This window comes from Monodelphis domestica, chromosome X (genome assembly GCF_027887165.1).
Source record: "Monodelphis domestica isolate mMonDom1 chromosome X, mMonDom1.pri, whole genome shotgun sequence".
In the NCBI taxonomy this organism is placed as follows: Eukaryota; Metazoa; Chordata; class Mammalia; order Didelphimorphia; family Didelphidae; genus Monodelphis; species Monodelphis domestica.
The window spans coordinates 53888558-53905759 of record NC_077235.1 but is presented as its reverse complement, the minus strand read 5'-3'; the positions used below and the strand labels follow the sequence as shown (position 1 = coordinate 53905759).

Sequence of the window (17202 nt, the reverse complement as noted above, 5' to 3'; positions counted from 1 at the left end):
TTTCCCACCTGAATATTTTAGAGAATAATTTAAATGTAATGTGTACTGACAGCAAACACGGTATCAAATATTAGCTTTATAATATTTTTTTCTTTTCTCACCCTTTATTCCAGCAGGAAAAAAAATATTTAGATGACCTCAAAGAAACAATTATTATGCTAATCATAGTCTGCAACTCATATTCCATAGAAAAGAAAGCAACAAAGAAGGCAGAAGTCTATTTCTCCTCAAATCATTTTAATTCCCTTTTTCCGCAGCCATATAAATTTAAAGTATGAAAGAACAAAGATACAACTATAGAATCTAGGCTCTTTTTCAAAGCAGTGGCAGCGTACAAAACATAGAAAAGCTATAACCTCAGCACGAGCTTCGATAGAACAAGAACGAGGAGGAAGGTTATTCTGTGGGGAGGCATGAGATTCACAAGTTACAGGACACGAAATTTTTGGAATGAATAAAGTTGAGTGCTACACATTTCAGGTAAAAAGCATCATTACGAGATATAAAATATGCAAAAAATTAGAACTAGCCAGAGACTTTTTTAATTAGTCATTGGGAATACAATAGAAACTAGCAATTAATATTTGACCAGAAAGGGGATGGAGGTGGGGTGTCGGGGAAGGGAGAGTACACTTTTCTCAATTAATACTATTTCTGCACTTTACGATTTCACCTTCTTGGAATCCTTCTTTCCAGAGCTCTCCATAGTGGGTTCCGCCTTTCTCTTCTGGGTCTAAAAGAGGAACAGATTCAGTGTTCTATTACGATACGATATGCACAAATTGAAAATGCTGCACCCGTGATGGTAAGCAGACAATGGGGATATTTTTTTCAATCTCAAAAACATGACCATTCAATTCGGAGGTTAGAAATTGCTACGGTTCCTGTTCTATGTTGTCCAAGAAGATGGACAGCCCATAGCAGAGAACCTCCCCAAAAGTTTTTTACAAGAAAAAACCCACAGAATAACCTTGAAATAATAGTCACTCTTCATCCACCTCCACATGGCCCGATAAATGTACTTTCCTCTTTAAGAACTACTTTATTTTCATTAGGTACATTTCTTGAGCAAAATTTAATTTAGAAGAATGTGCTTTTACAACTCAGAGGGTGGATTTGCAGACAATTTCCCCCAAGTTCTCTCAGGTAATCTGATTTATTAAAATGTTTCAGACTGTCTACACAAAGTCAAGAGTCTGACTCAGAACCCGGAGAAAGTTGGTTCCATAAAGAATTAACTAATGACTAAATAAAGGTTCACGGACTGTTGGAGGTTCTGATTTATGCTGAAACGGCAGACAAGGCAGGCTAAGTGAATTGTGGGGCAACTCAAGCGGTAGTTCGATCCATTTAGCTCCATGAACGTAGTTCTAGCCTTATTCCGAGGGATTATACCTACAGGAACATAGGCCGGTGTTAGAAGTCATGAAGCTCAAAAGCTGTCTTGTACAAATAGAAGGGGGCAGAGTAGCGAAATAATTTGCCTGTGGTCCCATTGGTAGTGACAGAGAGGAAATCTGAACACAGAACCTGTCTCCAGTTCCACTGTCCTTTCTGCTCTGCAAGGTTGCCTCTCAAGAGACTGGATTAGTTACAGTTAAATGGGAATCTTTGGGAAGAATTTTTTAAATTATTTTATTTATTTATTTAATTTAGAAAAATTTTCCATGCTTACGTGATTCACGTTCTTTCCCTCCCCTCCTCCCTCCAATCCCCTCCCATAGCTGATGCACAATTCCACTGGGTTTGACACAGGTCGTTGATCAAAATCTATTTCCATATTATTGATAATTGTTCCAGGGTGAGAGTCTACATCCCCAATCATATTCCCTCGACCCATGTGATCAAGCGGTTGTTTTCCTTCTGCATTTCTACTAGGGAGATTTTTTTAAACCCCTACCTTGTGTCTTAGAATCAATACAAATTGAGGCCAAGGGTCAAACAAGGAATAAGGAACAAAGTCATAATTCAAACTCAGATCCTCTGATGATACTAAATTCACTGGGATTTTAAAAAATCTTTACCTTTTAGAATCAATACTATGTAGTAGTTCCCAGGCAGAAGAGTGGTAAGGGCTAGGCAATGGAGGTTAAGTGACTTGCCCAGGGTCACACAGCTAGGAAGTGTCTGAGGCCACATCTGAACCTAGGACCTCCTAACTCTGGGTCTGGCTCTCTATCTATTGCCACCCAGCTGCCCCTGGAAGATTTATTAATCACTGAGTCCCATTACTGGAAACAACTGGTAATTATATGGTTATAGCATGTGACTCTTATCAATAAATACATTTCATTAAAATCTATAAGCAAATAATGATAAGCATCACTTTAAACTTGTTTTATTCTCGTTTTCCACAAGGAAAGATTAAGAATCTAAAATGACTCAAAACTAAATATAAAATATTTAAATACTAATATTAAAATAGTTTTTTAAATCTCCATAATACGAAAAAACTTACAATTGGAGCTTTTGTTCCACGTTTCTTCTTTTCTGCTCTTTCTTTTTCCTCGATTTCCATGTTTTCTTTTTCAATCAAAGATATGAGAGTATTACAGCGTCGCTGAAATTCCTAATTAAAACAAATCATTTTAAAACATAGTCTTAGTCACAAGTAGGGAAATATCTCTGGTTTATGGTTATAGGATTATAGATGCCTACATTTTGAGCTAGAAGAGATCTTAGAGGCCATGTAGTCCAATCCTTTCATTTTGCAAAGGGTGAAACTGAGGCTAAAAGAGATGAAATCACTTGCAAGAAATCAAATCAGGAATTAGGATTTGAACTCAAGTCCTCTGACTCAAAAATCCAGTGTTCTTACCACTATGTCCTACTGCCTTGTTTTTACACTTATAATCAGAGACGGGATCCCAAAGTATTAATGGGCACAATTATTCAATGTCAACCTGGAAGGATCCCTCCAGTAAGGGTACTTCAGGGATCTGCACATGGCCCTACACTAGGATATCTCTATCAGAGGTGCATACAAAGGCATAAATGACCTGCTCATCAAATTAATAAAAGACACTAGGCTGGGGGGGATGGCTAATGTACCAGATAGTTCCTTCAGGATCATAAAAGAGGTTGACAGGCTACCCACAAAGTCAAACCAAATAAGATGAAACAGAATAGGAATAAATGTCAAGTCTTACACTTGGGCTCAAAACAATCAATGTCAGAGGTGCAAGATGGAAGAGGTGTGGCTAGAAAATTTCCCGTGAAAATAAGCTGGGATTCTTAGTGGCCTACAAGCAGCAGAAAAATCTACCACGATCTTGGGCTGTACTTCAAGAGGCAAATGAGGGTGTCAAACATGCAGGTACTATCAGACCTAGTAGATTTATTCCTTCCTTTTCCTGAACCAGTTTCTTTCCACCTTCTCTTTTACTCCTTTCCACAATGGGTTTCTGTGGAGGGGAAGAGGAATGAGATGTTTGCAGATGACGGTGATGTAAAAACAAGAGATCCCTAAAATTTTTTCAAGAGAGAGCCCCAGTGTCTAGGATGAAGGAGGTGCCTGTCCCATTATCCTCTGCCCCAGGCAGACCACAACTGGTGGGTATTGTGTTCAGTTCTAGACATTACGATTTAGAAAAGACAGCAATAAGACAGAATGTATCCAGACGAGGACAGCCAAAATGGCGGTGATGTCATATGAGGAGAGGAGAGGTGGAAAAGATTGAAAGATGTTTAGCCTAGAGAAGGGAAGCCTCGGGGAGGACATGACAACTGGGGCCAGGAATCAGAAAGGCTGTCATGTCCAAGGGAGGCTGAGCTTGGTGTGGGGGCTCAAATCAAGACCTGGGGCTGGGAGCTCCAAGGAGGACAATTTAGACCCAATGTTTGGGAAAACTTCCTTATGATGATAGCTGTAGAAGAACTGAATGGGAAACTCTGGGAACATTTGGCTCCCCCTTATGGGAGGTTTTCAAGCAAAGGTTGTATGACCACTTGTCATGCAGGCAGCCAAATGGCTCAGTGGATAGAACACTGAACCTGAAGTCAGGAAGACCTTGGTTCAAATCTCACCTCAGAGCCTTGCTAGCTTATTATGACATTGGCCTAGTCACTTACCCACAGCTGGCCTCAGTTTCCATATCTGCAAAATGGGGGTAATAATAATAGCACCTACCTCCCTGGATTAAGATTACTGCAAACCATAAAACATTCTCTAAATGCTAGCTTTTTATCATTATAATATCGTTATTTTTCAGGTCTCAGTAGAACAAGATGGGCTCTAAAGGATTCTGGGGGTTAACCTTGCAGGCAGGAGAATATACCAAGAATATCAGCAACAAAGGTTTACCAAATGGGTTTTTACAAATGGACAGCAAGCTTACACACTCTTCATCAGCCTGGGAAATAGCATGTGCGGTTAGCCCCGTCTGCTTCATTTGTCTTAGGGCCCCAAGGAATGGTCCATTCTGCCAAGTATTTATTTAACAAACATTTATGCAAGTGGCTCTCATGTGCCATAATACTAGGAACGGAGCGAAATACCAAGTCTAGCTTGCAGGGTCTAGGACCAAAAGGTAAGGCAGGGATCACCCTTCCTAAAAGAAGAAGGAAAACGTGGCCTAGGGAGCTTAGGTGACGATGAAAAAGGCACAGATGGGTACTAGGAATGGGATTCGGGTCAAGCCATTAATCTTTCATCATCCTGGACCTTGGGGAACTCCTGCCCTAACAGGGGCTTAAAACACCAACAGAGGCCATTATTCTCCATAACACCACATGATAAATGCTTTCGAAAGTTACCAAGATGCTATGTGAGGTTGGAAAGAGGAAGCTGTTTAATGACAAAATTAGGGAAGAGAAAGCAATTGAGTTGACACTTTCAAGGATGGATAGGAAATGCAATAGATAAAAAGAGAGAAAGAAGGTAAACCATTAAGAAATAGCATTTGGGGGCATCTAGGTAACTCAGTAAACTGAAAGTCAGGCCTAGAGATGGGACGTCCTACATTCCAATCTGGCCTCAGACACTTCCCACTCTTCTGCCTTGGAACCAATACACAGTATTGATTCTAAGATGGAAGGTAACAGGTTTAAAAAAGCCATAGCATTTGAGTTTGTTTTTTAAGGGTATTATCTCTCTCTAAAAGAAAAACCTTACTTTCTGTCTTGGTAAATCATCAAATTAGTAAACCCGGGAGGGAGGGTAACACACCTGATAATGGAGTCCAGATCAGGCGATACCACAAGAACAAATCAAATAAAATGAAACATAATAAATGGAAGGGAGAGAATAGACAAAATACAGAAGGGGAAGGGCTAGGCAAATGGGTTTATGTTACTTGCCCATGGTTACACAGTTAGGAAGTGTCTGGGGTCAAATTTGAATCCAGGACCTCCTGTTTCCAGGCCTGGTGCTCTATCCATCGAATCACCTAGCTGTCCCTATTATTACTCTTCTAAAACAAAAAATAAAGTGGCATGCAACAAAATGGTTAAGTCCCAAGCTAAGTCCTTAACCTGGGGTCCATGACCTTGTTTTTAAAAAATAACCTCTCCTTGTCTGCTCTCAACTTGGCCCATTTTATAATAGATTAATTGAATACACAATGCTCTTTAATTTATCTGCTTATTTTTGAGTGGCTGATGAGAATTCTTATTTCCACTAAGTAATAGATGCTACTGTACTAGCAGAGACCTTCCGAAAAGGCTCTGTGACACATACATATTCATGAGTCAAATGGATGATTCCGAGAGAATGGATACTTTTAGAGAAAGTAGGATATGTGGCAGTGAAGCATCTTGGAGGGTCTATAAATAGAATGCACGGTGGATTCGAAGCTTTGGGTCTTTCTGATTTGTCACTAATGATTCGAGGCACAGAAAAATGACCAGAGGAATGGGAGTGGGGCTGGATGCGCATGGAGGTGGCTTTCATAGACCTTCAATTACAGGTAATGTCACTTTCTCTAATGGTGCCCACCCCAATATTGATCCCCACTCTTAAGAGAGCCAGCCTCAAACTAAACAGATGACTCTATAAACAGAACCCTGCCTTATACATTGATCTTTTTTTACAGACCTTACCTTAGAGTCAATACTGTATATCGGTTCCAAGGCAGAAGAGCTTAAAGGAAGGGCTAGGCAATGAGGGTTACGTGACTTACCCAGGGTCACCCACATGGGAAGTGTCTGAGGCCAGCTCTGAATGCCTTACCTCCATCTCTAGGTCTGGCTCTCAATCCACTGAGCTCCCTACCTGCTCCTCTAGCTTTTCTTTTAAAAGAGGAAGTATTAGCATGACAGTAAGTCCATCTTTTTTTAAAGGGTGCATAGAAACAAACGTGAAAACTATCTGTTGTGAGAACGCTTTTGCTCCCTATAAGCTCACCCCTTTTGGACCTTTTCCCTTATTCTCTTCTCCGAATGGGTTGGATTAAAAGATTGTGTAGCTTCCACCAAGTCTACCATTCCATAGCTCAATTGCCCCTCCTCGAAACCAACTGCAAGGCCTTGCCCAAAGGGACAAAAATCAGGGCCTTTAGTTGCAGGGAAGAACAATATGGAATACCAGCTGCAGTGTTTCCCCTTTCCGCAGCACTTTTGTGTTTGCCATTATTCCCATTTTACAGGTGAGGAAAATAAGACTCCCCCTTCTCAGATCCCTTAGCTTTCTCAGCCATGGCAGTGGTATCATGATAGTCTAGCCAGGCTTTGGGCCCCAGTCTTCTGACTCTTAGACAGCGGATGCTCCTTCCACTACCATGAAGGAGAAGAAAATTGCCAAATGCCAAACAGGGAGAGCATTACTATTCCACAAGGATTCCTGGAAGAGGGGCCAATTCAAAAGGAAGCACTAAATTTAGACGTCTGGCATCCCAGTTCTGCAGCGAAAAGCTGAAAATTCAGCAGAGCTTGTGGCAAACTCAGTCTGCTATCCAAGTTCAAGATGGCCATTATCGGCCTTGAGAAGACGTTTTGCAAAATCCATTGCAAGTTCTCTCCTATGCTGTTTCCATCTTAGCTCCTATCTATAGTCAACATTGCTAAGGAGGATAGTACAGGAAGGGCCAAGAGCACTGGGAGGCTTATCTTCCCACCGCCATCTAGCAGGGCACAGGATGTACAGAAAATGGCCTGCCACTGGGGCCATCCAGTCTAACCTTTGCCTCCTTTCTTCTCCTTCAATCCTATATTAATTCTAAGAGTTTGAAGGGTCAGGAGTCCACAGGAGAAGGGCACGTCAAGGACCTGGTCACCGTGCCAAACGTCCAGGTAATCATATGTCTAGAATAGGGGTTCCTTGGTGACTGAGCAGAACAATAGAAGATGCAAAGGCCTTGCTCGCTCTCAGCTAAGTGGGAGAGACCAGGGCTATTCTGGGTTCAGCTTCCGCTTTCTGCCTCCTCAATGGAGTCTTTTCGGATGCTCAGTGGCTAGGAGGAATGAGGAAGAGCAGCCTGACCAAGGCTAAAAGGAAGTCTTCAGAATAAGGTGGAGACCCACAAAAAAAGAATCTGTGGAGGGCAGAAACCTTCCTGGTTAGATCTTGTTACTTACTACTGGGCCAAGGGAAACCTATTAGGCCACCACAGAGTCATGATCTGTCCCAAACTTTGCTGGTTTTCTCAACATAAATTGGATAATAATGTATGACGTGTAATCAACTATGCAAGGTAGATGCCTGTTCTGAGGAAGCTTATGATCTAATGGGAGAGATGGGGAAATGGGAAGATTGGCAGAGGAAAAGAGAGTACGAGAGAGAAAAAGAGAGGAGGGGGAGACAAACACAGGGAGGAGAGGGGGAGAAAGAGGGGAGAGGGAAAGAGAGAGATGGAGAGGGAAAGGGGAGAGAAAGAGAGAGGGGGAGGAAAAGTGGAAAGAGGGGGAAGGAGAGCAGGGGTGGGAGAGAGGAGAGAAGATGGGAGAGAGGGGGGAAGAAGGAGGGAAAGAGAAAGCAAAAACAAAACAACAGCAACAACAATATTAACAACACAACAGATAACCATGAAGTCCAAAGCAAAAAAGCTAAATCCCATAAGGAATGAGTTGGCATTATACCTGGTTTGAGAGAAGGTCCAAGCAGGGAAGGAACAGCTCTCTAGCCTGATGCCTTACACAGACTGGTCTATCAGTCAGTCAACAATCATCAAATGCCTACTATGTGCCAGGAACTCCACTAAGCCCTGAGTTTACAAAGAGAAGGCCCAAGAGAGGAAGAAGACAACATGACAACAACTACACAGCTCCCAAATGTGTGCAGTGTAGATGGGAGAGAATCTGGGAGGGAAGACATAAGCAATTGGGGAACCCCAGAAAGATCTATAGAAGGAAAGATCTGAGGAAGCCAAGAGGAAGAGAAGGGATGAGGCAGCCAGTTCCAATAAATGCCCACAGCTGGGGATGGAGTGTCTTTCCATCTGAGCTGCTTCTTCCTTTCTTCTTTAAAGATTTCCCCTTTCCTTCCCTCCTTGTTCTCTTCCCAAGTTCTTCAGCCGAGTCTGGATCACTGAGTCAGCCTCAGAAAAAGGCTCCTCCTCTTCTTCGGTAACAGACTGGAGCTTCTGGTGCCTTTTGTTCCTTCTTTCTCTTCTAAAAATTGCTTCCAAGGAGGCAGTTGATCCCTTCTTTCTCCGGTGATTTCTTCAGCTTCAGCATCTTCTTTAAGACCTGAGCCCATTCACTTGCCATTTCCCTGTCACCATCTTTGCATTTCTTTTCTTCTCTGGAATTAGCTGCCAAAGTAGCCTCTCCTTGGCAATCCATTCATGAGCATCCTGCTGGCTTTTCTTTGGGTCCCCAACTTCCTCTGTCATGGAGGAGGCCAAAGCCATGGCAAGAAGCTTCTTTTTCAAAATCATCTGACCATTGTGAGGCTTCTTTCCTGATCACTCTGGTTCTAGGGGAGCTCAGCCATCTCTGTTGCCATCACAGCACACCCATGGGCTCCTGGGGTTTATCCAGTGATCTATCCATCAGATATCCGAGGCTACACCTTGTGGTTCAGTATCAAAAAGAATATGATTTGGGATTCAACATGCCAGGTGTTATTACTAGGTGGTCCAACATGATGGATGGAATTGAGACCATAAAGGCTTCTGAGCTGGGCCTTAAAAAGGATGAGCCCAGGTTTGACAGGCAGAGATGAAGGGAAAAGAAAGAATGCCCCCAAACAGCAGACAAAGACATGGAGGTAGGAAAGGATGAGGCAGGTTAGTAGAAAAATAATGAAGTTTAACATTAGCGCAGAGTAGGTATAGGGAAATAACAGGAGGCGAGACTGGAAAACTAGGCTGGAGTCAGAAACAGAAGTGCTTGAATGTCAGGCAAAAGACTTTGGATTTTATTTGCTAGTGGGGCTGGGAAGAGTAAGGATGCAGGATCAGAACTGGATTTGTTGGTGGGAAAATCTCCAAATACTGCTTTAAAAAAACCCTTTCCTTCTGTCTTAGAATCAATACTAAGCATTGGCAGAAGAACAGTAAGGGCCAGGAAACTGAGGTTAAGTGACTTGCCCAAGGTCACACAGCTAGGAAGTATCTGAGGTCATATTTGAACCCAGGATCTCCTATCTTCAGGCCTGGCATTCATCTTCAGACACTTACTAGCTGCATTACCTTGAACAACTCATTTCACCCTGTTTTCCTCAGTTTTCTCCTCTGTGAAATGAATTAGAGAAGCAAGCATTCCAATATCCTTAATCAGAAAACCCCAAAGGGGGCCATGGCCAAACAGCAACATTTGTGAGCTAATAACCCTAATTTCCAGTTTTGGATGCTGTCATATATACATACATCTGTAAAGTAAGACATGTAAACCAGGAGTAGAGTCTACCCCAAGACTTAGCCTCTGTGGCTCTGTCTGCCTCTCTCTCTCCCCCTTTCTCGCCCCCCCCCCATCCCTCTCTCTTTCTCTACATTCCTCTTCCTTCTACCTCTGACTTCCCTCCTTCTCTTCTCTCCTCTACTCTTCTATCTCCCTTTCTCTCCAGTCTCTTCCCTCTTAATTTCTTTAACTCTTCTTCCTCTCTTGGTCCCTCTCTCTCTATCTGCCTTTTCTCTCTCTCCACCCCACTCTCATTTCTCTCTCTTTTTCTTGTACTTTCTCTATTTCTCTTTCCTTCCTGTCTCTCTCTCTCTCCCTGTCTCTTTCTCTATTTTCTACTACTGTCTCCATTCCTTCTCTCCTCTCCCTGGTCCCTACCTCTCTTTTTTCCATATTTTGTCCCCCCATTTCTCTTCTTCTCTTGTGCTTTTTCTCTCTGCCTTTTTTGTCTCTCACCCCCTCTCTGTCCTTTCTCTTTCTCTCCTCCTCTCTTGTGCTATTTATTTCTCTCTCTTTCTCCCTTTCTCTCTTTTCCTCTCTCTGTCAGTCTCTGTCTCCCTCCTTTTCTTATCTCTCTCTACTTCTGTCTCCCATTCTTCTCACCTCTTCCAGCTCTCTTCCTCTCTTCTCTCTCATCTCTGCCTCTCTCTCTTCCTATCTGTCCCTCTCCTCTATCTCTCCTTCCTCTCTTATACTCTTTCTTTCTCTAACCTTTCTCTCTTTCCTTTCCTGTCTCTCTCTGCCTCTGTCTCTCATCTCCTTCCCTCTCTATCTCCCTTTCTCCCTCTCTCATCATTTTCTTCCACTACCTTCTTTCCTCTCCCTATCCCATTCTTTCTCTTTGGTCTCTATCTCTCTTTCCTCCTATCCCTGTTTCTGTCCCTGGTTCTCCATCTCTCACTTTACACTCTTGTGCTCTTTCTCTCTGCCCCTTTTCTGTATCTCTTTCCCACCTCCTTTCTCTCTCTCTTTTGTCTTCTTTCTCTAGCCCTTCTCTGTCTCTCTCTCTCCCTTTTTCTCTGTCTCTGTCTCCCCCTCTATCACCTCTTTCTCTCCCTCCCTCTCTCTACCCATCTTCTAGCTCCCTTTCTCTCCTCTCTCTGGTCTCTACCTCTCTCCTTCTCTGTCTCTCCCTGCCCTTTCTGTGTCTCTTCCCCATTCTCAGTCTTTGTCTCCCTTTCTCTGTTTCTTCTCTCCTTTCACCTCTATTTCTCTGCATCTGTGTCAGTTCTACCTGTCTCCTCCCCTGCTCTCCTCTATCTCCTTTCTCTCTCCTCCTCTCATCCCTATCCCTCTTTCACCTTCTACCTATCTTCCTCCTCCTCTCGTGTGCTCTCTTTCTCTATCCTTTGCCTCTCTTCTCTCTTGTGCTCCTCAGTCCATGTATACCTCTCCAGCCTGTTCTATTTCTCTCTGATCTGTAGCTTCCTTTCAGCTTCCTCCTCCCTTATACTTTTCTATTTCTCTCCCTTCCTCCACCACCCTTGTCTCTCTCTCTCTATCTGTTGGTCTCTCTCTGCTTGCTCTCTCTCGCCTCCATTTCTCTCTTTCCTCCCTCTCATCTGTCTCTCCTTTCTGTCTCTGTCCTCTCTCTGTCTCTATCTCTTTCTCCTGTCTCTACTCTCTTCTTTCTCTATCTTTGTCTCTCCTCTCTGTCTCTCCCTCTCTTTGTCTCTCTTCTCTCTATCTCTCCTCTCTCTCTCTGTATCTTTGTCTGTCTCTGCATTTCTTCCCTCTCTGTCTTTATCTCTTCTCTGTCCTCTCCTCTCTCTCTCTCCTCTCTTTGTCTGTCTCTGTCACTCTTCTCTATCCCTGTTTTTCCTTTCTCTGTATCTCCTATTTCTTTGTTTGTCTCTCTCTTCTGTCTTTCCACTCTGTCTCTTTTTCTGTCCATCTCTTCTCTCTCCTCCCTCTCTGTCTGTCTCTTCTTTCTCTGTGTCTGTGTGTCCTCTCTCTTCTACTTCTGTCTTCACCACTGTCCTCCTTCCCTCTCTCCCTTTCTCTGTGTGTTTCTGTCTCTCTCTCCCTCACCTACCTTTCTCTAAATTGCTCCCTTCTATCTATCTTTGTCTCCCCCCCTTTTCTCCTCTCCTCTTCTCTTTCTATCTCCTTTCTCTCTTCTCTCTCATCTCTACCTCTCTCTCCTCCTATCTGTCTCTTCTTACACTCTTGTGCTTTTCCTTCTCTGCCCTTACTCTGTCTCTCTCTCCATTCTGTCTGTTTCTCTGTCTCCCCTTCTCCCTCTCTCTCTCCTCCTGTTTCTCCTTCCTTCCTATCTCTCCCTCTGTCTCTGTCTGTCTGTCTTTGTGTCTATCTCCCTCCCTCCTGTCTCTCTCTTTCCTTTGTCTCTCCTTCTCTCTCTCTCTCCTATCTCCCTTTCTATGTCTCTATCTCTGCCTCCCCTTATCCCTTCCTCTCTCCTTCTTCCTCTCTATCTCCCTCTTTCCATTATCTCTGTCTCTTCCTCTCTCTCTGTCTCTATTTCCTTTCTCTCTGTATCTCCCTTTCTCTCTCTGTATCTATTTCTGCCTGTTCACATTGTCTGTGCCTCTCTCTTTCCTTTTTTATATCTCCTCTCTCCTTTTCTACATCTCTTTGACTTCTGTATCCTCTCCTTTACTCCTCTCCTCTCTCTCTGATCTCTATCTCTTTCTCTCCTCCTATGTCTGTCTCTCTTTATCTCTCCTTATTCTTTTCTGCTCTTTATCTCTCTTCTTCTGTCTCCCTCTCTCCCCCCATTTCTTTCTCTCTCTCTTTCCATTCTGTCTCTCTCTCTCATTCTGTCTCTTTCTTTTCTATCTTTCCCTTTCTCTCTCCCCATTTCTGTCCCTCCCTCTCTCCCTTTGTCTCTGTATCTTTGCCTGTTTCCCTCTCTCTCTGTCTCTCTCTCTCCCTCTCCCTCTCTCTCCTTCCCTCCCTCTCTCTCTCCTTTCTCTCTCCTCCTTCTCTCTCTGTGTCTCTCTCTCCCTCCCTCCCTCCCTTTCTCCTTTCTCTCTCCTCCTTCTCTCTCTCTCCTTTCTCTCTCTCCCTCCCTCCCTCTCTCCTCCTTCTGTCTCTCTCTCCCTCCCTTCTTTCTCTCTCCTCCTTCTTTCTCTCTCTCTCTCCCTCTCTCCTTTCTCTCTCTCCCTCCCTCCCTCTCTCTCTCCTTTCTCTCTTCTCCTTCTCTCTCTCCCTCTCTCTCTCCTTTCTCTCTCTCTCCCTCCTTCCCTCTCTCTCTGGGTCTCTCCATCTCTCTCCCTCTCTCTCCCTCCCTCTCTCTCTCCTTTCTCTCTCTCTCTCTGTCTCTCTCTCTGTCTCTAACTCTCTCTCTCTCCCTCCCTCTCTCTCTCGTTTCTCTCTCCTCCTTTCTCTCTCTCTGTCTCTCTCTTTCTCTCTCTGTCTCTGTCTCTCTCTCTGTCTCTCTCTCTCTCTCTCTCTCTCTCTCTCTCTCTCTCTCTCTCTCTCTCTCTGTGTGTGTGTGTGTGTGTCTCTCTCTCTCTCTTCCCCCCCCAACTTCTGTCTCTGCCTCAGAGGTGCCTTTTCAGAACCTTCATGCACACAGTCTCCCTAATTAGAAATGCTCTGGAGTACTCTCCAGGTTCCTGGCCAGCCTGGCACTTCTCTGAACTGCGCTTATCTCCCACGCCCGCCTGCTGTTCCGGGGCCGCCAGTGGCTAAGTGTTAGCTCCCAGTCTAATAACTGTCTCCTGCATGTCTCAGAGAAGACAAAATGTTCTGATGCTTCTTCTCAACTACCGCTGCCTGGCCACCTGACAGCAATCATTATTTGTGGCACGTTCTGTTATGTCACCTTCCAAAGGGACCCCAGAGTGCCTGCTGCTCCTCCCATTCCCATCAGAACGCTAGATCAAGCCCTAGAGCCACATAATTACCCTAGTCTCCAACTCAGGACTGGCTATTCAGACTTAGGAACAAACCATCTCTGTGTGCAGACACCTAAAGAAAGTCTATCAGGGCAGCTAGTAACACAGCGGAGAGAGTGTCAGGCCTGGAGTCAAGAGGACTTGAATTCAAATCTGACCTCAGGCACTTCCTAGCCGCATGACCCTGGACAAGTCACTTAACCTCCATTGCCCAGCCCTTACAGCTCTTCTGTCTTAGAATTATGACTAAGAAAGGGTTAAAAATGAAAGGACATCTATCATTGTTTTTTTCTAAAAAAGGAAGAAGGAAACCCAGATCAGCTCCTGTCTCCCCACACTTTTACACCCAACTCCTGGTGTCTCTCCAAGCTTCAAAGCCTTCAAAGAAACAACGATGCTGAATCGAATCTCATGGAACGTGCTAACAGGCTCTGTTTCGTGGCCCGTTATGTGACGTCTGGTACTTTTCTATGTCTAATCTTCCCATTTCACTGTGAGTGCCCTGAAGACAAGGTCTGCTACTTCTCCTGAGTCCCCCTTTTCTCCTTTGCCTTTGAATTCCTGCCCATCCTTGAAAGCCAGACATCAAGGCTACCTTCTCCCAGGAGCCTGGCCTGACTCTGCTGTCCTTCCAGGACACATTGGGTGGCCCTTGGACAGTAACAGAGTAAGAATAATCAGGAGTGGGAGTCAGGGGTCTAGGATGGGGGTGTGTGGCATGTCTGAGGTTTCTGCTACGTGTTAACCTCTGGTAAATGCCTGGCACATAGTAGGCAGTATGTAAGGCAGTAGGTAAGTGACTGGCATGTAGTAGACATGTAGTAAGTCTGTGAGTACCTGGCGCATAGTAGGCATTTAATACACACACTGACTTGACATGGGGGTGACGACTGAATCTTCTCTCCACTCTGCCTCTCCCAGCAGCATTCAATATCATGCTTGTTCCACACACAGTAGGCAGCATAGTGCTGATTTGTTCTGCACACCTCCCATGGCAATCTCCCCCAAAATGGTTTCCAATCTTTTCATTTAGCACTGCTCAGCTGCAGCCTTTCAAAGGACTTGGCAATATGACAACTTGTTTTTTAAACCCTCCCCTTCCCTCTTAGACTCAACATTGTGTAATGGTTCCAAGGCAGGAGAGTGGTATGGGTTAGGCAATGGGGGCCAAGTGACTTGCCCAGGATCACACAGCTGGGAAGTGTCTGAAGCCAGACTGGAACCCAGGACCTCCTGTCTCAGGGCCTGGTTCTATCCACCCAGCTGCCACCCATCAAAATATTCTTTAAACCAAGTTTATGGACCCCAGGTTAAGAACTCCCTTAGAATGTACTGTTTTGTTTTGTTTTTCCCCAAAAAAAGTGGCGCATTTTCAGAATAAGCACAGAATTAGGCTCTAATACATCAAGCAGAGAACCAAGATGATCATCGTTTGTCCTCCCAAAGTTTCCTTATACTTAGCTGAATCACCAGCAAGCTACAAGTGAGGAGTGTGACTCTCAAATGAATTATGGGATTTCAAATATGGCTTCCAACTATCCGGAGGAATACTCCAGGCACAGTCCATCGTTGACCAAGCGGGGAGTTTCTAAATGACTCTGGGCAAAGAATGGTATGTGAGTGAATACGTGGGATTCATGCTGAGCCCTCTCAAACTGAAGAGTGGGAACCCCAAAGCAGACCAGGAACGTAAGAAATTCTGTGTCCTCTTATAGATCTAATGGGGAATGTTCATTTGCTCATCTTCATTAAGCTACAAGTTAATTAATAATAAAGTTGTGATTTGTAAACAAACCAGTAATAACACTAAAATCTAATTGCACTGTGGGCAGCAATATGACTTTGGATGACTCACTCTCAAACTCCATTTAAAGAAAAACAGAAACACCCGTGTTAATACAAAGGCCTCACTGAGTCATTTTCTTGAATGGCCAACACTTTGCCTGACTGCTGCTGTCTACACCAGAGACCATCAGCACATCTATGGCTTCTTGTACAGGTTCACCCTAGCCCTGACCCCATCCCACTCTTCCATGGGGAAGATTACTCATAGAACAGGCCATGGTCAAGAGTTCAAAAATAACCAACGTCCAAGGGATTAGAAAGGACCTTCTGAATTCCTCCTGCAAAATAAACCAACTCTCTTGTCTGACAACAGAAAAGTAACGAAATTCCAGATCGAGATGGAAAAAACAGCCCTGAAAGGGAGAAGGAAAGCACAGTGGATAGAAACCAAGTAGCAAACTGGCCACTCTTTCCCCTGGATGCATTTAGAAGAAACAAAGGTTGCCTACTGATCTTCAAATGTTCGCCAAATGGACACCTCTGGCCTCTCCAGATCCTTGAATAAATTACAACCTCTGAAGTTTCACATTTTCTCGAAAAAGGGCTTCAGAGTATTTGTTGGTGTCTCTGGGCAACAGAGTAGAACGATTTTTTAGCAATTGTCACTCTCTTTTCTGGATGCTGACAGGGAAACTGCTTAGAAAGAATCCCAGATTTGAAACCAGAGGGACCTCAGCAGTCAGTGAGTTCAAGCTCCTCTCTTTACAGTTGAGGAGATGTGCAATGACTCACATGGCTAGAAAGTGTGTGAGGTGGAACTGAAACTCAGGTCTTCCTGCCTGCAAGTCCTAGGCTCTAATCTGTAAGATAAGAAGAATCTGCTAACAATTAGGACTATTCAAAGGTGGGAACAGGCTGCTTTGAGGGGGTGATAGGGTCTTCCAAATAAAGGTTGGATAGATATCCAGTTAAAGACACTGTATTAGAGGATTCACTCCTGTTGTACTAGATGTCGATGGCCACTGGGGGCCCTTCCACCCTTAAAATCTGATAGTTCTGTAACGTATGTATATATGTGTATGTGTCCATGTGTCAGTTTTGTCTATGAAACTTAAAGTCTCGCTCTCAGTTTTTTGGACTTATTTATGCATGCCACAAGGATTAATGAGTTAATATTGGTAAAAAGGTTTGAAAAGTCTAGTATGAAATATATTCTAGAAATATAAAACATTACCATCCCCTTCTCTCATAATGATTTTGAAACATACCATTTAGATTTGACAGTCTTTGGAAATTCTAAAACTAAGAACCCATCTTGATCTGTTTTTCTTGGAAGAAAAATGGAACTGCCATTTGTATGCTTGGAGCTTAAGAAACTTTACAGTTGATCATCTCCTTCATACTTGTTTATGCAGTTCAATAGAGACTGATTACTTACTTAAATACCAAACAAGTTCTCAGGGAAAGAAATCACAATCTTTTTAGTTTGGAGAAACAGAACCAAGCCTCATTTCCCCTTTTGTGTGGCCAGCATTTTGAATGGTAAAGAAACTCAAAGTCATCTCCAACCTTTAGTTGAAGACCTTCACTGTGAGGCAGATTTAGAACTGGGGGTTCATGCTTTGAAGTACTTTGAGATTTTTCATTAAGTTGCAAGCCATGAATTCGGTAGTTGAGATCCTTGAATAAATTACAGCCACTGAGGTTTCACATTTTCTCGAAAAAGGGTTTCAGAGTATTTGTTGGTGTCTCTGGGCAACAGAATAGAATGGTTTTT

General features: G+C 43.7%; 1 protein-coding gene across 1 annotated transcript in view; it reads right to left on the bottom strand.

Annotated features, from left to right (window-relative positions):
- Nucleotides 1–216: 216 nt before the first annotated feature.
- The window catches only part of SMARCA1 (SWI/SNF related, matrix associated, actin dependent regulator of chromatin, subfamily a, member 1), a 150078-nt gene continuing 133092 nt past the window's right edge, over nt 217–17202 (bottom strand). Inside the window, exons 23-24 of the mRNA XM_007507156.3 lie at nt 2459–2569; nt 217–733 (exon numbers count right to left, since the gene is read on the bottom strand). Of these exons, the coding sequence (XP_007507218.1) occupies nt 662–733; nt 2459–2569 (183 nt within the window). The 3' untranslated portion in view covers nt 217–661. The remainder of the gene's footprint in view (nt 734–2458; nt 2570–17202) is intronic.